Source organism: Leptinotarsa decemlineata, unplaced genomic scaffold, assembly GCF_025532065.1.
Source record: "Leptinotarsa decemlineata unplaced genomic scaffold, Ldec_3_MD MMD2_P_RNA_scaffold_11, whole genome shotgun sequence".
NCBI lineage: Eukaryota > Metazoa > Arthropoda > Insecta > Coleoptera > Chrysomelidae > Leptinotarsa > Leptinotarsa decemlineata.
In genome coordinates this window covers 3,225,550-3,249,729 of record NW_027412525.1, presented here as the reverse complement: position 1 = coordinate 3,249,729, position 24,180 = coordinate 3,225,550, and the positions used below count along the sequence as shown (strand labels likewise).

At 33.7% G+C, this 24,180-nt stretch overlaps 1 protein-coding gene across 11 annotated transcripts in view; it reads left to right on the top strand.

The window, feature by feature from the left end:
* CaMKII (Calcium/calmodulin-dependent protein kinase II) overlaps nucleotides 1-24,180 on the top strand; it is a 330,306-nt gene that overhangs the window by 154,025 nt on the left and 152,101 nt on the right. For all 11 annotated transcript variants that reach the window (XM_074169786.1, XM_074169779.1, XM_074169791.1 and 8 more), the window contains exon 3: nucleotides 554-613. In XM_074169786.1, coding sequence (XP_074025887.1) covers nucleotides 554-613 — 60 coding nt within the window. The remainder of the gene's footprint in view (nucleotides 1-553; nucleotides 614-24,180) is intronic.

Here is a 24,180-nt window from a genome sequence, read left to right as displayed (position 1 = left end):
TTTTTCACAACGAAGTTATGATGCAATCAGACAATCAATCTCCTGCAGATAAAATAGAAATGGCACGACAGGAGCGCCGTGTTCATTGTTGCCCGGTCTATTGTATTTACAGTATTATTTTAGTATTTGAGATTTGATATCTACTGATGACTCAGTTCACTTTCTTTTAATAGCTATCGAGTGACTGTAAATAGTTGGGATTGACATGTATATAGTATGTAACTACTGGTATCTATAGTATGTATCTTCTACTGGTTTTTTGTATCAATCTACTGTTTTTCTGACACAGAACACACTGATGAGCATTAAAATAACCTGGCAAAACTGACCATGTTATTATTGCCCTAATACGTGATTCACAAACGCGATATAAGAAAATTAAAATAACTCAGCCGATAACACATTCATAAATTGTAAGGAGTTACGAAATTCATCACGTCAGCTGGTCAAACACAAAAAAAGCGTTCCTGTTTCCGCAAAAATCACTCAATTGGCAGTTCTATTTGATAATAATTTGGTTGATAACGTATCTGACATTTTTATTCTTTTTCAGATTTTCAAAAATTAGAGCGAGAAGCAAGGATATGTCGGAAACTCCAACACCCCAATATAGGTATGTACCTTTAACCTTAATAACTATCAACACGCATACTCCATTGTTCCTCATCCATAAGCTTTTTCGATAGCTACACCCTTCTGTTAGCTACAAATAATCTTTAACCATGAATGTTGTAAAAGCGAATTTTAACGTATTTTTTTGTTTCTCATTGTATTTATAGTTAGCAATCCCGAGGTTCTCAAGCATTTAGGTAATCGTCCTTTCAGTCTTTTTTATCTTTACTCATTCTTTGTGTTAGTCACATTAGCTACGTGCTGCATGTTTTCATTACATTTGACCAGTTTGAAGCACGCAAGTTATTACTGCATCGTCGATAGATAAAACATACCCTGTAATGATATTCTCCGCATGTTAGTTATAGTGAGTATCTTTATATATTGAACTACTATCAATCATCATTGATCGTAAAAAATTGAAAACGTGTTTTGAAATATAAACAATATTCTCTTTCGAATATAGGTTATTTCAAAAGTTTTAATGTTATGTTTATTCGTAGCTCCATATTTAAAAAAATATTTATTCCACAGTGTCGTAATATACTCCTATACTAATCGATAGAAAGATTTGATACTGATTATTTTTTCCAAGTTTTTGACTCTTTTCATTTAGTATTATATGTCTTCAAACGAGTTTTGTCCAATTTTCTCTACCAAATCAAATTGAACCAAAGCGCTGCCGAAAAAGCCCAAAAAATAAACCAAGCATTTAGCAATAATAGTGTTAATGAGCGCACTAATCGACATTGGTTTGCGAAATTTAGTTCCGGAGATTTCAGCCTCAAAGATGAGCCCCAAAGTAGTCGACCTACAGGACAAGTATTTCAGGACCCTGGGGGAGACTGAACCATGACAAACGGTGCGTGGGATGGCAGAAAAACTGGGCGTCAGCTCCCATGCGGTTATTCATGGATAAAAACGTGAAATGGGTGCCCCACGACTCGAACGATCGAAATTGTCACGTTTCGGGTTCTGTTCTTTGCTTTTGCGTAACCAAAACGATCCTGTTTTAGATCGGATCGTCACGTGTGATGTAGGGCGGCCGCATATTTCCTACTTTCGGATCCGATTGTCTGAAACGATTGTCGTATCAGGGCATCTGACGCTCAAATACATATGAGTTCATACGATCATATCGCACACCTACTATCAGATATCGGATCGGACGTCCGACTCGGATGCAAGAGCAGTGCGTCCTACCAATCGGACCTATTAAAAGTCTAATTCGACTACCGAGAGGCAAGCCGTGCATTGTCTTTGCATAGCCTATCGCAAACATACAATTATTTTCGTCAGTTTCATCAGTTTTCACTACTGAGTGTAGAGAATAAACGTCCTGTGAAATCATGTGTAATACCGAGAATTTAATTACCGCGGTCGAAAAATATCCCTGCTTGTGGAATCTTAGCCATGAATCTTATCATGATCGCGATTTAAAAGATCTTGCAAGGGAAAAATCTTTTTGGAACTATTTGAGGATTGGGACAGTAAAAATGACCAGGAAAAAAAGAAGATATGTAAGTACAATACTATTTATTACTTTAAATTGTTCATATATAGTTTTCGGGTTAGTTATGTATACGCCTATATTTCCAAGGAATGGCCCCGGCCTGTGAAACGAAGTATTCTGTAAATCTATCTCTTATATTTCGGCCTTGATTAGTAGATCTATGTTGTGGACATCGAAATTGATTATATTCAAAATAATGAGCAAGAGAATCTTCAAAGTTATAGCCATCTCTTGCGCGTACAAAATTATGTAATACGCAAGCTGTTTTTGTCACCAATACTGCAAAATCTGCCGGAATAGTCATACTAGTATTAAATACCCTCTATTTGTTCGAAAGTATGCCATAGGTGCACTCTACTGAACGACGTGCCCGACTCAGTCTAGAGTTAAAAAATCGACGTTGTTGATTCAAATTTGTTCTCGGATAAGGCCTCAGGAAATTTGTATTTAAAGGGAAAGCTTCGTCACCCAGAAATACATGTGGCAACTGTGGTAAATCTGTGTGTGGTAACGCTTTTGGGCTGGGTAAATTTAGCTCATTGTTAGCAAGTTATTTACGAAAGGTCCAATCATTGAAAATGCTGCTGTCACTTTCTTTCCCATATGCACCCACGACAATTGCAATAAAACGATAGTCAGCATCAACTACAGCCAACAGAACTATGGAAAAATATGTTTTATAGTTATAATAGTTGGAACCACTATGCAGTGGACAAATAAGGCAATTCGGAAAATTAGCTTTGCTGTTAAAATTTTCGGCTATTTCTTGCCATCGTTTTTTTCATGATGGTGGCTGCAATTCCAACGGTTGTAATACTCTCCATATTGCTCCACATGTATCTCTCACCATTGCAGATATGGTTCTGCTTCCAATTAAAAAATCATATTTGAGCATTTCAAAGTTCTTTCCTGTAGCAAGGTATCTGAAAAAATACATATCATTTTAACTATGAATAATATAGTTTTCGGTCTGTAAAATTCTGATGCAATAAGTTTAAATTTCAGGTGCAGACACAAAATAAAAATGAAACAACGTTCGGGACTGCTTTAGGAGAGGTATTAATAAAATTAAAAATACCCCAACAGGATCAGGCGCTAAAAAACAAAAGCAATATGTTTACAGCGACCGCGAAGGAAATTATGACAATGGAGATGGAGGAACTTCCACAGATGGGATTAGACAAGAAGGAGACAGTGTAGAGGAAAACTCAAATGTAACAGACCTTATCACGGAGGAAGTATCTGAGAAAAGGAAGACGGCTAAAAAAGATATACCAAGTCAAATACTGGAAATAAAGAAGCAGAGGAAACAAGAAACTGTAGTTGATGAAGACGACGATACAAAATTTCTGTCGCTGTTTTCGAAGCGACTTGAAAACAATGACAAAAAGTCAGAAAATGGATTTCAAAATTGGAATGGTACAACTAGTGAAGAAAATTACATTACCCCCACATACACGAAATGTTTATTCTTCGCTTTCGTCACATAGCTACTCACAGAGCCTTCAGGTGATCTTCGCTCAGAGTCCAAGTCCTAATCAAGACATTAATACCACTGGGCCAGTACCGTCATATCAAATACAATCACCACTATCGCCTTTGGAGCATTCACAACATAACATGTCAGGACATGTTGATAATGCTGTAGTATATGAGTTTCTCCAAGTCAATAATAATAAGTGAATATTATGTACCAAACCTATTTTTTTATTTTTTTATTTTATATTTCCCCTTTGTGGTACACTCCTACGAGTGCGCCCAGAAGGCAGAGCCTTGTGCAGGCAAGGGTCGGCTAAACATCTTGGATGCCAAAGCGTTCTGGGGCGTCTCACTGATTTTTCACGGTAGCGCATCTGCTATTTCAACTGTACTATACCTTACATTGTAACTAATTAATACTAAAAACTTTCTTACCTGAGAGTGCTGGCTAACCGTTCTTCTGGGGAAATTGCAAGTCTCAAGTGTGTGTCCCGTTTTTTTATATCCCCCTGAATTGAATTAAATAGTTCATTGAAAGACGTAATTGACTTTCGATATTAATCGAAAAATTTATCTGCATGAGCACCTAACTTAAGATGCAAAGTGTGAAACTGACTTTGTTGAATTCTTTTTGTATTCAACGGATGTATACAATAGCGTCGTCTAATTTTGTCCGATTTGAAATCGTTTTCCTACAATCCGATTTGACTGTAGGAAATGTGCAGCCGGCCGTAAAGTAGATCATCTACAACAGGAGACGTAGTTGGACTGCGATGAGCCACCCAGGCACTATCCAAAGGCCAGCAGCTAGTATGATTCACTATAACTTCCTGCAGTTGAGCCATACCATCACAGAAAAGTTCTATTGTGTTCTGTTGACCAAAGCCAGCAGCAGCTGGCTTTGGTCAACAGAAGAGCTCCGACACTGCTCCATGACAACACCCCTCCGCACGTTTCACAAATCACAGTCCGAAAATTAAACGAATTGCGCGTCAAAGTTCTGTCTCACCCACTATACACCCCAGACCTGTCACCAATCAACTATAATCTTTACATGCACATCGATAACTTTCTCACCGGTAGAACCTTCGCTAATTAGGACCAAGTAAAATAGTTAGTAAACGTGCTATCAAATGTAGTTGAGGAATAAAGGCTCGGCTAGCTGGACTGACTGAATACTAATTTTTTGTCCGTTTCACAATATTTCTTCATCAATGCCGGGTGTTTGTGGGGTTAGGTGAGGTAACGAGTGGTTTTGCAAACCGATTTTTGAACACTTTTTCTAGAAATCAATTACCCTAACACCAAACTGATATTTTTGCACTCGACGCGCGTTTCGTTAACAAGGTTAGCATCTTCAGGAGAAGCAAATTGACAAGGGTTAGCTGTTTATATACCTAAAGTTTTTTGGTCCGATGTGGGCTTTGTTAAATGATGATTATCCTAATTGATTTGTCAGTAATTAACTAGTTGAACCACTACCTACAAATTAATTTGTCAACAATAGATTAAAAAGCGGACTGATGATTAGCCACCTCCATAAATAGCTCATAAGCGATTCTTGTATTTTGAAAAGTAGAACTTAGTATTGTTTCCATTCCGCCCACAATGTAATCGACACTGTCATTCCGGTGACCAACGGTTATATAATATATATAAATCAAAAGTCACACTGCTCAGTCATTATTTCCATAAGCGGGTACCCTGCAATTAGTATAGTTGGTTCCAGTGTCACGGAGAAAGTATGTTTTAACTTCGTACTATCAAAATATTTTTTTCCATCATCTGGGGAACCAACTAATAATTAACCAATCGATGAATATATTTTTGTGCCACTGACTCATTCAATTAATGTTATTTTTAATGAAGGTATACCAACATTGTTTGAAATTGAAATCATTAAACCTATTTATGAAAGTGGACATAAGTCTAAATAATGACAAAAATCATAAGCCATGTGTGATGGAATTCGACGATATCAAAAACGAGGACAAAGTACATTTGTAAGATTTGATTTGTATAGAACTAATAAGCCTAATAACCAACGGAATACATGTTTAAAATTGAGGCCCTGTGGTTCGGTCAGTATGTGATAAGATTGAAAAACAACTTGTGGCAGAATGTGTAAAGTCAAGTGTCATTTTGAAAATAATGGCACCAACTTGAGGAGTGACCCACTATGGACTTTAAAAATAGCCAAAATAAAATTGTATAAATCTTAATAATAATTTTTCAAATTTGAATCACACTGCTTGAATATTCAAGCAGTGATCATTGTTAGAAAGTTCTTTGGATTTTTCCAGCTCTTCAAACAAGTCTATTCTGAGGAAATTTTCACGGTGAATTTTATGTAAAATTTTAGGATTTATATTAGGGCTAAAGTTGTGGTTGTGAAATTGGATATTTGAATTATCACTAAAATAGAAAAAACTAAATCGCAATTTAATTTCAATTGAAAGTGAGAAATTCATTATTTTTTAAATGATATTGCTATCATACAAAGCGTTAACTCGGTTCGAATTGAACAAAGAGTACATAAAAACGAATTGAGGACCTTTTGGAATTGAAACTTATAAAATACGTGAAACTGATGTCAAATATTGAGTTATTATGATTTTTAAACATTTGAGATGGGAATTGCACATCAACTATCTTCTTAGAAAGTGAAGATATATACTTCCGAAATTCAAATTATTGATGAAAATGAAAGTCATCAATTTGAAATGATATCGACTTAAGCAGATACAACTGAATTTTCGAATAATGGGTTACTGTTGTTTCAATAAGAATTATAGGAAAAATTAGATACTTTTCAAAAATGCTTTCCTAAAATCATTTATCAAACTTTTTATAATCTTCAGATAATTAGTCAAATCAAGTGAAAAAATTAACATTAAACTATTTTATTATATGTTCGTATGTGTTTAAATTGAAAAATTGTTATGGGTGTCCTAGAACTATTATCCTAGTAAATATATTATTGATATTGAAAGTTGAAGATATCCTTCATCGTTGATATATTTCGATAATTCAAATTGATTGCATTTACTGATTATAAATTCAATGTTGAAGAATTTTTCTCACTGATACATTCTGATACTATACTATCTGTAAAACCAAAAAGAAAAAAAGGAACGCTTTCAATAATTATATTAGGAGTTTATCCGATAAGATATGGAAATTTTCAACCTCAGTAAAGATATACCATTACATCACTATAGTGTCCCCCGACATGTGTCTGTCTGTCTGTCTCTTTGTCTGAATGCGATAAACTCAAAATTTACCGATTGGCTTTCACTTTTTGTACGGAGTGAATCCAAAAAAAGATTGACGTGAATGATTAATTAGTGTTTTTTCATGAATTGGTTGAAAAATAACGATGTTACCTACTCTGCGGGTTTACATCAAAAGCGCTGCTTGAACCCTTTGAGATATGATATAACAATCGGCTCAACTTACCTTCTACCTTAAAATTGACACTTTACCGAGGGTTTGCGTTTTGCCTGAAGGTGGATGCCATCCTGTCTAGGGAGTGAATGTATGTATAGATTGGATAATTCCAAGCAACTTTATTTATATACAGTTTTTTTCTCAAAATCAAAAAAGAACATAATTTGTCATGGTTATGATGAAGATCAAGACAGATTTTTTTTTAAATTAGAGAAGCAATGTTAACCTAATCCAAAGGAATCAGTGGAATGATCGAAAACGTTTACTCAAAAAAACTATATTAGAAATTCCAATAATTCTTTTGGTTAGCACAACAAAAAGTAGGTGTACTGAAAAGACAACCAAAATAAATCCATTGAGGACTTGAGTTCTCCAAAGACGTCAGTAAGTAAAGATAATGATTTTGTTAGAAAGTTGAGTCAAAATATACTTTATCTCATTTCAATGACACATTTTGGATAGGCTGATTTTCTTGAAAAATTTTATTAAATGATAAAGAAAAAAAATTGGTAACTAGGTTCTTTGAAGAGATATTATTGTTGTTGTTGAGCCACAATCTTTGAAATTCAAAATGATCCTAAAATATAGGGTGTTCCATTCTAAACATGCAAATTTATATATCTTCGGAATGAAGTAGTTAGAGACTTCAAATATCTTTTTGATTGTTTGGAAATGTTAAATCGACAAGACGATGAAATGTAGCTCATTTATGTATTCCGTGCAGGTCATTTATTGCCTGGGGGAATTACCTGATAGCAGAAATACTAGTTTTTTTTTCAAATTAATATCTCAAGAACGGTACATTTTCAGTATCGGGTGTATTACTTGAATTTTTACTTGAATTATGTCAAGTATCCAAAAATGTGAAAATATATAGAGTTGCCAATTTGAAATAAAGAAAATTGTACCTACTTTCGGTAGGTACAAACTATCATTTTCATTTGATGGAGCAAAGCAAAAAACTTACCTCCACGAATTTTCAGAATATGTTTCCTATCATTTTCCAAAATATGACTATTCAACCGTCATTCCGCTGATTAAAAATAATTCCAACCGAAAGAAGGAAGGAATCAATATTAGTTGAATTCAACTATCTGCACTTGATTATTCTCATATAAACTAATTCTTATTTAAGGACAACCAGAACACTTCGACTGTAGCCTAACCGCAAAATGTCAGACATAGAAAAAACGTCGGACATACAATCCTAAAACTAGCTTTTTTTACAACTGTCTCCGGTCGTGGAAGTATCCTCTGTTCGAATAAAACGATTATAACAATTATCCAATTTTATCAAAAATATTTCGGTATGAAAAAAAATATGATATTGTGGATAATTGTCTCTGAAAATCTCCCTTAAAAATACACCCCTTCCAATTCACTAGTTATTCCTTTCACAAATCCATATTTCTCGTTATAGAATTGAAATGAGTGAAACCATGTATCATTATTACTGTTCTGACAAATTTGTTTCGTGTTTTACTCCACCTGTTCGGCCTAGTACACGCACGTGGATTATTGATTTATCCTTAACATGAGGGTGTTTCAGGAAGTGGACTAGTTGAAAGAATATGAATAAAAGATGAGGAGTTGGAATAAAGTGTCGTAACATTTTCCCCTTCGAATTACCTTTCTTCTTAAAATTAACTTTTTTAGGTAAAACAAGAATATCTGGACTATAACAAATTCCTTTTCATCAATTTCATATGCTTTTGAACTCCTAATATTACTAAAACATATAATCACATAATAGGTATACCTTTATAATTCTTGAAAAATTTACAGTTTTATGTTGGCTTTTCTTCGCCCGTAATTTTTGCACTATTTTTATTTTTCTCAAGTCCTTGTGATGCACTGTTTGTAACCTTCAGTGTAGTAATGAATATTTTTAACACCTCGACACGTATTTCTATCACCAAGTGATCATCTTCAAGAGGAAGATTAAACTAAATATACATACAATGTCCTTATTTGTATACCATAGATACAACTCTGCTAGGTACTTGTGTCTTAATTATCTTAAATTAATTTCACAATGTTGCCTTATCTACTAGCCTTAAATTAATTTTACAATGTGGCCTTATCTAATAGTCGGGTGAATCTGATGAATAAAATATTATTTCAACAAGCTATATAGTATACTATTAGGTATTGGTTCACCATCGTTATTCATAATATTATTATGTTCACTCATTTCTACACTCTCATAGATATCTAGAGGCCGGTTGTTGTTAATTTCTCTAACTAATCTTAATGAACTACTAAAGTCTATGGAATGGTTTTGTTGCAAAATGTGAAGGGTCACTGCTGATTTTCCTGGTCTTCCATATTTTAGGTGTGCTGAGTATTCTTATTTTAATAGATCTTCAAGTCTGTCCATAATATTTTGCATCGCAGTCCTCACAGTCCTAGTTCCCTGAAAATCTTTCCAAAGTTTATCATGTATTGATGGTATGGAACTGAGATATATTTATCTTGGTTTTCGTCGTTTCTGAAAGTCGAGATTTCGTTCATTCTTTACCTAAACTTTTTCTTCCTAATAAAATCATCTACAATACCCCTCGAGAAACCGTTATTGACTGCTATTTCCTGCATTGTCTGTTTTTCTTTTGTGAATCTTTCATGTGTGAGAGGAAATGTCAAAAAACGATAAACTAGAAAATTCAGCCCAGCACGTTTATGATGTCCACAGTGATGTAAACTATCAGGAATATACCTTCCTGAATACATCGTATTCTAGCTTTCCACATTGGCTCTTCATTACCAAAACGTCAAGATATGTAAGTTGTCCCTTATTTTGTAACTCATACATGAATTTCATTGATGGAAATCTTTTATTCATAAAGGAAATATCCTAGGAAAATATTTTGACTTTCATTTGGTTTCCATTTCGAATTTTCTCATGAACAGGTTTGCCAGAAAGGGGTACAAGGGGTTACCATAGCCGTTCCCTCCTGCTGTTCATAAAAGGAACTTTCTAGCTGGAAACGGTTTTGTTCTATATACACAAATTAGAGAACAGAATTCATCAATTTTGTTACTATTGAAATGATTTTTCTCTAGTAATTTCCTCAGGTATTGTAAGATCTGTGGAATTTGGACGCTAGGAAATAAAGAACTAACATCAAAAGAAACCAAAATCTCACCTTCTTGCAGAACGATGTTTTTTTGTATGTTGTATGGACTCTGAGATCCAATAGCTGACATGATGGGGTGTATTGATTTTCCTGGTTTGGATTTTTGGGAGGCAATATAGTTTTGGCACCGTTGGGTTGGAAACTTTTAAGTTCCGTTTCAGTTGAGGGGTAAGTATGTTGTTGCATTTCTCAAATGCCATACAAAATATTATGAACAGACTGAAAGATCTATTGAAGAACACTTAGCACACCTAAAATGAAGAAATCAACAGTCACCTATCATATTTTGCAACAAAACCATTCCATAGACTTCAGTTCATTAAGATTAGTTAGATAAGTTAACAACAACAGGCATCTAGATGCCTATGAGAGTGTAGAAATAAGTAAACTCAATAATATTATGAATATCGGGGCTAATAGCTTACAATATACTATATAGCTTGTTGAAATGATATTTTATTTATCAGATTCACCTGACTATCAGATAAGGCAAAATTGAAATCAATTTAAGACAATTAAACGCAGGTACCTAGCAGAAGTATCTATGGTATAAATAAGGACAGGTATATTTAGTTTAATCTTCCTCTTGAAGATGATCACGTGGTGATTGAAAAACGAATCGGGGTGTTAAAAATAACGGTTCAGTGTTTGGATAAAACTACAGTAATATTATTTCAAGTTGTTGAAAATAATAGTTTTGTTTTGATATGTTTAGTGATTCAAATAACTCATGTTTGTATAACATAATTCATTCTTCTTGTTTAGATATTTACGGTATGAACAGTGCAATGATCAAAGGTATAATTGAAGCAATTATAGATCCTCTGACAGTTTTATTCAACTCGTATATACAAAAAGGGTGTTTTCCAGACATGTTTAAATGTACAAAGGTATTGCCTCTTTTTAAAAAAGGAGACAGGTCTCTGGTTGGTAACTATAGACCAATATCAATCATTCCCGTTTTGGGAAAAATCTTTGAAATAATTTTGAAGAACAGGCTTATGAACTTTTTTATCAATAAAAAATTCTTTAGTGAAGATCAATACGGATTCAGAGCGGGTAGAGTCTGGTTATCGAGGGTTTCGAGAGAGGTGAACATGTGATATTAACCATGTGTGATCTCTCTAAAGCATTCGACTGCGTTTCGCACGATGTTCTGTTCAAAAAGTTGAAGTTTTATGGAGTGAGGGGGCTACCACTCAGTTTATTTCAGTCGTACTTATATAACAGAACCCAATCGGTGAATGGAAACATGTCTGAAAATAAAACTATCAAGAATGATGTACCGCAGGGATCCGTTCTGGGACCATTGCTATTCTTGATATTTTAAAGACTCCAGTCATTTTGATTGTGTTCTTTTCGCAGATGACACAACTCTAATAACGTCTCAGAAAAACATAATCGAATTACCATCAATTACTGATGATACTCTGACACAGCCGTCTCTGTGGTTCACAACAAATCAGTTGAAATTAAATGAAAGCAAGACCCAGAAGGTCTTGTCTACGACCTCAAATACTGAAACCACTGAAAATGGCGATGATACTGCCAAACTACTAGGAATACCATCGGTATTCATAGATAGTCAATTACTTGAAATTCATAAAAATAAATCAATCTATTCACAGCATCAGGATATTCATCATCATGCTGTTCATACAGCCCCAATACAAACTCACAAGGTCTATTAAAAATTCATTGAATAGCTCCTTCAAAAACAGAGTCAAAACTATTCTCCTGGAAAACTGTTTTTATAGTACTCAGGAATATTTAAGTACATACTTCAATTATGCCGATTCAGATTTGATTTTATTTCAACTGATATGTGAAGCTCATGTTTATAGATAATATTTGTTTTAAGACTGATTATTGTAATGTTCAAATTATCTTTCATTTTATTCACAATTTCTGATTCAATATTTTTAATTTGTGACTAGTTTTTTTCTTTTTCTATGTATATTTTAACTGACTTGCAACAAACATTCAAGTGTAAAGTTGTCAAATAAATATATCTATCTATTTATTAAATATTTTTTCATTATTAGGATTTTTACGAATTTCGTTTCGTGATCCAGAGATGAATTTTCCATTAGAAGTTTTTAAGATGATCAGATACTTTTTGAAGTTCGGTGACAAAATTGTTTTTGGTCATTTGCATAATCAAAAACATAATCTCTTTTCTTGTTAGTCCGACACATTCATGCAAGTACGCCTGTTGGTACTCAGTTCGATTAAACCAAAAAAATCGGAATTGGACAAGAATGTCCAATGAGCTTGTAGAGTCATTTGTCTAAAAACTGTTTTCTTGTTTAAATTTCAACGAAGATAGTGCAACTTGTTTTTCCATGATTTTTCGATGATTTTATTCCACACATTTTTATTGTTCAATTGATAAATATATTATACGTTTGGTAATTCGAGAAAGGGTTTAGGGTGATTTCATTGGGCAAAATGTACCTTTTTTGCCTTACTTTTCAGTAACTTCAGGAAAGAGTGAATAGATCATACACAGAATTCAGTAAAAAATAAAATATTCCGCTATCTCTCCATAATTATTTGTATTAGGTCCCTATTGGACCATCCACTGCAACCCGCGAGGGTTTGTTATGGCTTATAGCTCAAATGACAAGAGTAAAACTCTGGGAAACTCTGAAAACCTGATTCTGTTCGAAGCTGGGTAGGCACAAAATATGTGCCTTACTGTTTCGTCATTCTTGAAACAGAGACCACACGCAGTGTGTTCCGACGGTTAGAATCTGTGCTTATGATGATTCAGATGACATGCGGTTCGTTCATGGAAGTCGTGATTTGAAAGTTGTCAGTTGTCAAAGCTTGAAAGACGTTCTGGTGATCCAGTTTCGTGACTTGTGAAGTAGTGAAATGAATTTGTGTTCTCGTTACACTGAGTGTTACTTATCAATGGAAACATTGGAGTATTTAGTATTATCAGTGTCATACTGGAAGTATGATACTGATAAGTCTAAAGAAATGATTTATTGCTTTTTCATGGGACTAAAAATTCCAACAATATATTTAAAAATTCTCAATGATAATGATTTCAACCAAAATGCTGACATTCGTCATTTTTTTGGGTATGTGATGAAACAAAGCACCATTGGTTTAATCCCCAATTTGAATTTTTTTGGAGTTCAAAATAATTGAATGGAATTGTATAAATTCGAAAGAGGACAGAGTTTCATTTTTCTCATGAATCTCCGTTTTCAATATAATAATTCGAATTGTAAAATTTCACTTCGAAGTGTATTATTGTCAAAATGACATGTATTTGACATTAATATAAAGTTATAGAGTTTAACGTGTTAGGAATCACACGTTAAAAGGTAAGACCTCGTTAGTCCTTAGCTCGCACAAGTTTCAACATTCAACAAAACTAAGGACTGGTTCAACTTGTACCAAATGAATCGAAGACACATACTATTTTGTTTAGAACAAACCAAGACAACATTAATTATCCCGTTAGGGTGGACTTTCAAAACTCTTCTTTTGAACTGTCTCACAACACAAAATTTTTAGAAATCCACATCGACGAAAACATGAATTGGTCTTCTTATATTGATAACCTGGCGAACAAACTAAGTGGAATATCGTATGGAATTAGAGTCACATCAAAATATCTGCACAACGAGGCTACGAAAACAATATACACAGCTAACTTCGAATCGGTTGCTCGATACGGAATTATTTCTTGGGGGAGCAATCGAAATATCGAAAAAATCTTCATAGTTCAAAAAAGAATAATAAGAGGAATCAACAACTTAAATTATAACCAAACTTGCAGAACAGTACTCAAATCCACCAATATAATGACAATTTAGGCGATTCATATCTATGAATGCCTCATGTTAATTTATAAAAATTCACACCTCTTTACTGAGAATATACCTGGTCATAAGTGTCCCACTAGAACAAATGAATAAATGTATCCCCTTCATAGACTAACAGCAACTGAAAAAAATTCCCACTATATGTCAATCAAGCTTTTAAACCATCTTCCTAACAATAAACGGACTAAGAAAATTGGAGATTTCAAAAGAGAAGTAAAAAAAATTCTCATAGACTTAGAGCCCTATGATTTGAACGCATAGCTCACTGGAACATTCATTCAAAAATATTTATAACAATAAAATTTCAGAACCTCCTTGTTTGACGCCATTTCATTCTATGTTACCGACCTTTTGCAATAAAATTTTGTAATCTACTCTGAAATAAAGCTGTTTATTATTATTATCATTATTACTTCGTTATGAAAAGGCATTTCTATTACTACTAAAAAAAATTAAAAAAGAGTTCGCTCCAAAATCAATTGAAATTATTGAAATGGTGATCTGTGCCTGTTGAGGTTATAAAATAAAATGAAAGTGAATTGAATTCGTATATATCCTGTATATTATTTTCATTGCCTTTTGATGTTTCTATAAAAACAGCATAAATAACATAAATTTCGTCAAAAAACATATGTAATAGTCCAAAAATATATGAAGATATTCCTAATTCGCAAAATCCTTGGTACGGAACCAGATTGGAACGTGGGTCTATGAGAAACAATAATAGAAATAATACCTGGGAACACACGGGTAAACTTTTATAAAGGTACCGTCCAAGAAGAGAATTGAAAAACTACTTCAACAAAGCAGGGATTGGTTCAGAACAATTAAACTGCACACTGTTCATTGGGAGGTCAACAAAATAGGGCTATATAACGGAGACCTAAATTACAAGCAATACAACAAAGTGAATATACAGGACGTTTCAAATTCGATCCTCATCATTGGGATCTCAGAAACTATGAGAGATACGAAGATGGTTAATGAATATTTGTCATTCAAGTGCTTTGAGACATCTCAAAAAAAGCTATTCAAAATGTTACAAAATACACATATCTCAAAAATTGCATCCAGGTGATCCCGAAAGGCGATTAGAATTTTGTAATTGGCTAATAAGAAGACCTGATTTTCCTGTTTTCCTGTAAAATGTAATTTGGAGAGATGAAAGCACTTTTACGAAATGTGGGATATTGAACCGAAATAACGAACACATTTGGAGCATAAACAACCCCAGGCAGTTCCGAGAAATTCTACCTCAAGTGGGATTTAGTATTATCGTGTGGGCACGAATTTACAAAGATAGAAGTTTGGGGCCTCATTTATTTGACGGAATGCTGAATGGAAAAACCTTTCACCAGTTTTTAATGTCGATTTTGGAAGACTATTTGGATGATCTACCTTTGGCTAACTATAACAACATCTAGTTCAACATGATGGTGCTCCACCGATTACCTGACTGAAAGGTTTATTGATAAATGATAAATGGATTGGGAATAATGGACCGGTGAGGTGGCCAGCAAGGTCTCCAGACTTGAGTGTTATGGATACATTCTTATAGGGTACACTGAAAAATAGAGTTTATGGCCAGAGGAAATATCAAAATATTGGGGACCTTCAACACAGTGCTGTTAGAGAGTTTCGAAGATTGAGGAGGAAGAAAATTAATCGTGCAATAAATAATATTCGAAGAAGGGCACAGTTTTTTTATCATGAACAAGGCCAGCATTTGCTGTAATTTACTTTTGTCTTTACATTTTAGTTAATCGTTGTTATTTGTTCAAAGTTCTATTTTCATTGAAAAGGACACAATATCTAATTTACCTAATACACACCTCATTTATCAAATTTTGATTGTTGATTCTGTCTCGTATTTTTTCATTGGCTCTTCAAACGAACCAAACTCCGTGAGATTTTGTTCCAATAACTTGAACATAGTTCGATGTAGTTGTCGTCTTTCGGGATACAAGTTTGAATACATTTTTGATGCCCTAACACTGTTTCAATCGTATTTGTAAAACATTTGTATCATATCTCTTTTTTCTTCATTCGTGAAAGCCATTTTTCTCCAAAAATTCAACGGCTTGTACAATAACAAAATGCCATTGAGTGTAACAAATTGAAAGTCAAATTTGGACACATCAAAGTCAGAGCCTATTATGATGAGAATTATTTTTTTCAATATACTCAAGTTTTCGAAAAAAAATGATAACAGAAAGAATCCAATGTAGCACCCATGAGAAAAAATGAAGTTGATGATGGTGGCTGAAAGACGAAACGTTGGATAGCAAATCTGAAAGCACCATCTGAGGTAAAGGATTTGGGAATTACTTATGACCATCTACTGTCCTTTTCTACACATATTAAAAATATAGCTAAGTCTGCAAACCGACTGTTAGGTTATTTGATTAGACAATCATTTAATTTTACCAATATACATTCCCTCAAAATTTTGTTTTATAGTTTAGTAAGGCCGAAACTAGAATTTGGTGCAATAATTTGGCATGGAGAATACCAGACTACATTATCCTTGCAAAACAAGTTTCTAAGATACCTGTATTATAAAAAGCATCATGTATATCCCGATTATAATGTAGTTAGAACTACCCATCTGAGACATGAATTTAAAATGTTTACTTTGGAAGATCGAAGAGTGCTTAACATTTTGCTGTTTTTGTATAAAATTATTAATAATAAGATTAATTCACCAACGTTACTTTCTTTACTGCGATTTAATGTGTCTCCAAGGAGAATGCGCTCTTCTGTCACATTTAATATCCCTGTTTTACATAGAACTACTAGAGCTCCTTATGCAACCATGTGTCGACTAGCAAATTATTATAACACACTCATTGATCTGGATTGGTCAATAACTCAAAATATGTTTAGAAACATTACAATCAAACAAATTATTAATTTATCATCATAATGTTAACTTATTATAATCACTACTCAAATAGTTTCTCTTATTTGTGGAATTAAAACTAATATTGTAAGAAATCATAGTGTTAAGTTCACGTTTTTCATTTATAACTCTTGTAAATTAATTTAAATTATTTGTAATTATATATATATATATATATATATATATATATATATATATATATATATATATATATTATTTATCCATGTAATAAGACCAGTAGGTCTGTTTGGATACAAATAAATAAATAAATAAATTATGGAGCAGGGAAAAAGTAGCAACGTGGAAGTGCAATTTATTTTCGAATCTTTCGAAAAATGAATCCAGAAAAAATAAAAACCATTTTCCGAAATGTCTGTTGTTTCGGTATATCTCTGGATATACTCGGAATTTCAGAACCTTCTCAACGGCATATTGTTAGTCAGGTAAATGAGCAACTTTGCCCCAATTTAACCATCTTGGTATCTCTCATAGTTTTCGAGATCCCAATGGTGAGGATCGAATTTGTAACACCCTGTATAGCTCGTCATATTTTATGCGAATGTGAGGGGGCACCTGATCACAGGAGGCAAACAATTTATGGACAACCCAAATTATGTCCAGAAGAATATGATATACATTCAGCCAGGGACCTGTACATACTAGTCAAAGAAACAAGATTGTTGAAATGGGTGTCTTGCATTGAGCCCATGAGGCTGCAGTGTTTTTCGGAGACTTGAGAGAAATGGACAAGTGACAGAAAAAAAATCCCTTCATCGGCACTTATGTTCATAACTGGATGGATAGTGACCTAGGCATTTCGGGAAACTTCATAAATACGTTGAACATTCGTTACTTCCACTTTATGGTAGTTACAGCTGCACGTGAAATGAATAAATTATTCACAATTCGATAATAGACTCATTCGTAGCTTTCTCAGAAGTTGGGAAAATTCTACTTTCCTGCTGATTATTATTGAAAAATCGAATTGAAATTATTAGAACTGCCTGTGATAAATGGACTGTTTTATTGTTCGACGAATATTTTTACAGGGCATTTATTAGTTGTAACGTGGAATTTCCGTTGGTATTCCGCTGGGCATGGTACATACCATGCCATGGCATAAACCATGCCCATACCGTTCATTTTATCCTATTTATAATGGTGACGAACTATTTAGAACTATGGAGAGCTTTTAAGACAATTCATCTATCGAAAGATATTCAGAAGAACAAGCAAATGCTACCAGAAAAATTAAGTTGAAATGAGTGTACACTTTATCAGAAAGTTTGTCAGAATAAAGTCATATGAAAACACAACCAGTTACACATAAATCTAGAGTAGAGTAGACACTGCAAACCTTGACCGCGAAAACTTTAACCATTTTGTTAAAGTAATATAAATTTCAAAACATGATTGCTAGTATGCCAGTGAGGAAATAACTTATCAACAAATCAGTTAACCCTATATTGATGATTCATAAAATTCTGATTCTTCTTTTTTTTTTAATGATTAACAGAAACACAACAGAAACACAATAAGTAACAAAAAAAAAAGATCGAAGCAAATTTTTAAATTTTTCTTTTCTTGTAATTTTGAAATCGATAAAAATATCATTACTGTGGGTAGTAGATATTCACTCAACTATGTGCCAAAGGAGATTGTGTTATGCAAAATCCTTCAAGAGATGCTATATTTTATGGAATTGAAAGTTACTTATCCGTGCTCGTTTAGAAAGTTCAACACTGTCAACTCAGACGGGGACAGAACACATGAAAAGAAATAATCGAAGAATAAGTAAATTTCCCAAGAGATTCGACACATATAGAAGATATATATTATTGATTGAGAAATGTCTCATACATTTTGATCACGTCAGGGACTGATTTCCATATAGATTGGGTCGTGTGGAGGGAAGAATGTCATATATAGATAGATAGAACTCCTATATTTTGTTCAACGTCTTACTTTGTGACGTGAAATGAAGCTATATTCCACCTTGAATTCATCAATTTTTATGGAATCCGAAATATAAAGTCAGCTATGGATGTGATGTTATTTATCATCACTCGAAAAATAAATTCAATTGACCGTATATTCTATAAACGATTTCTTTTTTTGAGTCACAAATTGTGTCTAAATGAATGAATTCCTGCAATTAAGTTGACAACCTCAAAACTTTTCACTTTTCCACTGTTTGGTTACTAAAACAACTATAAGCCAGGCTATTACCTGTCGAACTATTTTGGGAGTGACTGTTTTTGTTCAAAATCAGGTAAGGCAAAAAAAACTATTGAATAATTTTTCACAGGATGTGAATTTTCACTGGGATTGTAATTGACATCACTCACTTAATTTGTATAATTAGGTGTGATAACGAATTTCGTGTTTATTAAATATTAATTCCTTTGAATATAGAGTGATATACCTTTTTTGGGTGGAACAACGCCATTTATAAAAGATAACCCCAATAAAGAACACCAGAATATACTGGCTGTTACGTGCTTGCTTGCTCTTCTGATCTTGTTTTTTTTTGTAGTGAAATGAATCCACATCCCTATCATTTTTCGTCCTGGAATAATATTTCTACGTTTTAGCGGAAATAAACGATTTATAATTTGAATTTTTTTGTTCGATGTAACAAATTCATTCTCATTTATTCTCAAGCATCCCTCCAGAAGACTATTACCACCAATCCATAGATGAAATGCTACTCAAATCACACAAACCCTTCAATTCATTCAGATATCCTGTCTCTACTATTCACATGTATAAACCAATAGTATATTACGTACCAAGTAGGATAAGAAGCCTGGTACCCACGAGCGAAAAATTGTAAGAACGAGGCGTTAGCCGAGTGCGAATATTTGCCAGTGGACGAAATTGGCCTTATCCTTGAGGTACGTACTATACTTTTTCTGCGAATGACCGTAGAAAGAAACGGAAAAAATAAATTTGTTTGAGATTTTGGCTGTGGATAATAAACTCTTTCAGTCAGTCAGAACTGATACGTGTTACCGCTGACCTACTCTGGCGATTACCAATGTGAATCTTATTGTGATATGAGTAGTACTGTAAACATAATTGATATTCACTTTGTGAGTGAATAAATAAATTTGAAGAGTTTCAAAAAATATAATGTCAGATACAAGTGTGAACAGTTATTTTTTGGTCTGTAAAATATTTTCGAATCCTTTTTCTTGGCTCTTATAGTTCGTAGAATTAACGGAAGTAGGCTTTACTTTAGAGGCGTCTGGCAAATGAAATATGATTGGCTGTTGGCTGGTGAGGTTGAATAATTCAGTTTTAACCTCTAAGTTGTATTTCAGTATTTCAAAAATTGTTGCAAAAAGTTCATGAGAAATGAGTAGAAGGAAAAAGCGGAGTTGTGTTACCTTCTAAAACAAATATTTGCCATCTGGAGCTTCCTTAATGAATTGATTTATTTGTTCATTGGCAAGCGTCCACGATTCCTTCGGTTTATAACCATCAGATTTGCCTTTTAGAGAGGTATGTAATTTGAAATATTTGCTGATGTCCACATTTTTCTTGATATTCAGGGAACTTCTCAGCGTGAAATAAATTGCCCATAATGACGATGGTTTGGTTTCAAAGTTTTTGCTTAATCTTCGAAATAAATGAGAAGAACGTATTCGAAAAACGAAATTTTGTTTTTCTTCTCTTTCCAACTCATAAAATTTTAGAAATTATATTCATATTTTTCTCTTGATTTTGCTGGCAGCAAATTATCAATCGCAATATTTGTTTGCTCGGTTACATCTGGTAGGGTTGTCACTCATTTTACATTTTTACAGCTCATAATTAAAACAAATAGTTGTTGATTCAGGGATATAACTAGATTCATTACCAACCCACAAACTGTTAAACAATAAATTTACTGAAAATATGATACTTATTTCGGTTTTACAGAGAATTTGTAGAGAAAATCCACTGATTTTCGGTTTTTGGCAATTGAATGTATTCATGAGATCATATTTCTCAGAGTGAATGTTACATATCTCATCATTTTTCTTTAATTTCTTACAAAAGTGAATACACGCATATTCTTAATGAGCCATTACCTACCTGCTGATGTCGACCACGTAATGATTAGTGTAAAATGGAGGGAGTAGAAAAAAGTATTTTGAATTCGACATCACCATGTATAACAACAGAGAAGGCCTTACATTCGGTAACCTTCTGAAAGCAGTATTACATTTATCAATTTGTTGTACAAAACAATTCATGAATTGATTTGTGAATAATTTATGGAAAAGTGATCAATTTATTTATTTGTTACGTTCAACAACTAACCATTCAAGATAATGAAAATAGGAATCACAAGTTAAAAGGTAACACCTCGTTAATCCTTAACTCGACCAAGTTTAGACTTCTGAGGGTTGTCGTTCGTAGGGGTGCGACAGTTGGTTAACGGAAAAACAGATTTTTCAAACAGATTTTTATTTGAGTTTTTGACCATCACCAACCGCCCCATATTTCGAATATCAATGTTTTGTTGAATGGAAAATGAAAGCTCTAAAATCAAAGCGGAAATAACTACTCAAACAAAATGAGCGAGTTGCCTTGTAATTATCACGGCATCAGTAGCGTTATTACAGGACGAGACAGAAATAAGGATTGGTAGGTGAGACCACGGCTTCAAATTAATGCATCGGCCGGTTTGAAGTTTGTGAAGAAACGATTCGAAAAAAATCCTGCTCAAACAGTTCCTTTGTCTCAACGAGAGTAATTTTGAGAAACGACTTCTCCAATTTCAAATAAATTGAGATGTTGTTGATATAATGTCATAAGTACCTCATCTTGTTCTCTTGTGAATGCCGGCATTACCCTCCTGAAGATAATAAATTGAAAAATATAAAACAGAATCTATTTTGCTGAATAAATTCATGAATTCATTGCTGAATGTAAAACACTAAATTCGATGACAATTGCGGCCTTGCTGTTAGCCCTCTACTAGCTGAAATTTTCATGGAAAACTCTGAAGATACTATTCATTCACCTAACTTTCAAAAAATGCATTTGTTGGTACAGAGGTTTGAGCCTGTTTAACATGTACCCATCGACAATTATAGCCGTTCCTCCAATACATCTATTCGATGCACCAAAACACAAAATTCACAGTTGAACTTGAAACCAATTATTCAGTAAACTGTTTGGACCTGACAATCACAAAAATCAATAGCAAACATGATTTCGTAAACCAACTCATACAGACACAACTATCAACAACCGTTATAATGACCCTTATCAACATAATTCACAAAGTCGGTCGTTAATATCTCTATGTGAACAGAAGATTTTAATAAAGAACTAAATTTGAAAAAAATTAGATGATAGTAAATAACAATTTCAATCCGGACATGATTCATCACATTCTTAACAAAAAACTATTCATCTAAGCCGTTAAACAAGTATACCTTCACTCTAAAGATAACACTTTCAAAACGCTCACATATGCAGGAAAGATAAGTTGCTACTGAACTGAACAGAACATCAACATAGCATGTAGCCTAAATGGTGGTCCGCGGAAACCTAGGGTTCCGTAAAAGGGTCACAGAGGTTCCGCGCGCTCTGTCGAAGATCTAAATATCCTGCAATTGTTGAAAAATTCATCTTAGTTCCATTTATGGCGACTTACCGATGCGAGGCTGGATTTTCAGCTTACGCTTACACAAAAAATTAATGCACTCCTAACGTGAAAATATTCAAACTACTATGTGAACACTTCAGTTATAAAATGGCCAGCTAGGGTTCTGTCAAAAAAATGTATGCTCGGTTAGGGTTCCATAGTCAAATAAAATTGGAAACTCTTGGCATACAGGACTTATCAATACATTAGGTTGGAAAACAATAAATCCAACATCGACAAGGACTACAAATTGGGTGTCTACAAACAGAAATACAGCACGTGCCCAATAGTTTATATTGGAGGAACATTTAGAAATTTCAAAACGAGAAGAACCTGCTGGAACCTCTGGAAACGTGTACAAACCAGTTTCCTATTGAACGACCAACGGAACAGAATCAAACCAACCGAAAAAAATAAAAATTATATCAGATTACTTACGAACAATAAACATACATAACAGAATTTGGAAAACTATTTGAAACAATATTATACATAGCCAATAGGTCTATTGATCCCAGCAGTCGAACACCTATATCCTGAAGAAAAAAAAACAATTAAGGTCGATAATTTGTATAAATCGAGTTGTAAATTATTGTAGAGTGCCAATCCAGCTGAGGAAACTACGATGTTGTGAAACGCGTATTGAAAATAAAGTCAATTTGTGAAAATTTGGCAATCATGATCGGCAAACATATGCACTACGTGATTTTGATAACATTACCTTTCCGAAGACGGGGAGCAAGAAGAGATTGTTGATATTAAAATCAAAGCCTAGCGCGAGGCACCTGAGATTTGCATTTTATATCATTACTTCATAAACATAAGACAGTTTCTCTAATACCAAAATGAAACAGTTTTTGCATTATGTTGGAGTTATCAACATTGTCAAAGCCCTTATTCAAATTAAACATACCACAAACACAAGAGTCTTGTTCAAGTAAAAGGTCAATTTGATTTTAAATTCTCCTTTTAAGAAAAAAGTACTGAAAATCATCGAATATGTTCTGCGGAATAACGAGGTCTTACCTTTTAACGTGTGATTCCTAACACGGAGAGGAATTATGTTTTTGAAAAAAAGATGGAATCGTTCTTGAAATAGTTTGAAAAAATATGGCCACAAATTAACAATATCACACGTAACGCGAGTTACAGTTCGATAACCCCTTACATCAGCAGGATATTGTTCGATGACCCGAAGACGACATCAATTATTTTGCTGATATCTGCAAAGTCGGCAATAATTTATATATAAATAGGTGCAATTGATTTGTAATAGCCATAGTTATTAGTTGTTACTCTGTTCAAATAAAAAGTTTTTAAAAACCCTTTTGTGTGAACGAGAAATATAATTCGCGGCTTTATGAGTACTCTATTACTGTCTCTGGTACTTTTACAGTACTGATGAGATACCAATTTTGTGTAATGTTACTCTTTTACTACTCTACCTCAATAGGATGTCATTAAGGTCCAGACTTATTTGCTCTGATCAGATATAATAAACCAATTATCTACTCAGAGCAAATGAATCTCGAAGTTAATGACCACTTACCTCATGACGTATAGAGAGGGAGTACTAATCATGCCTGTATGCTATC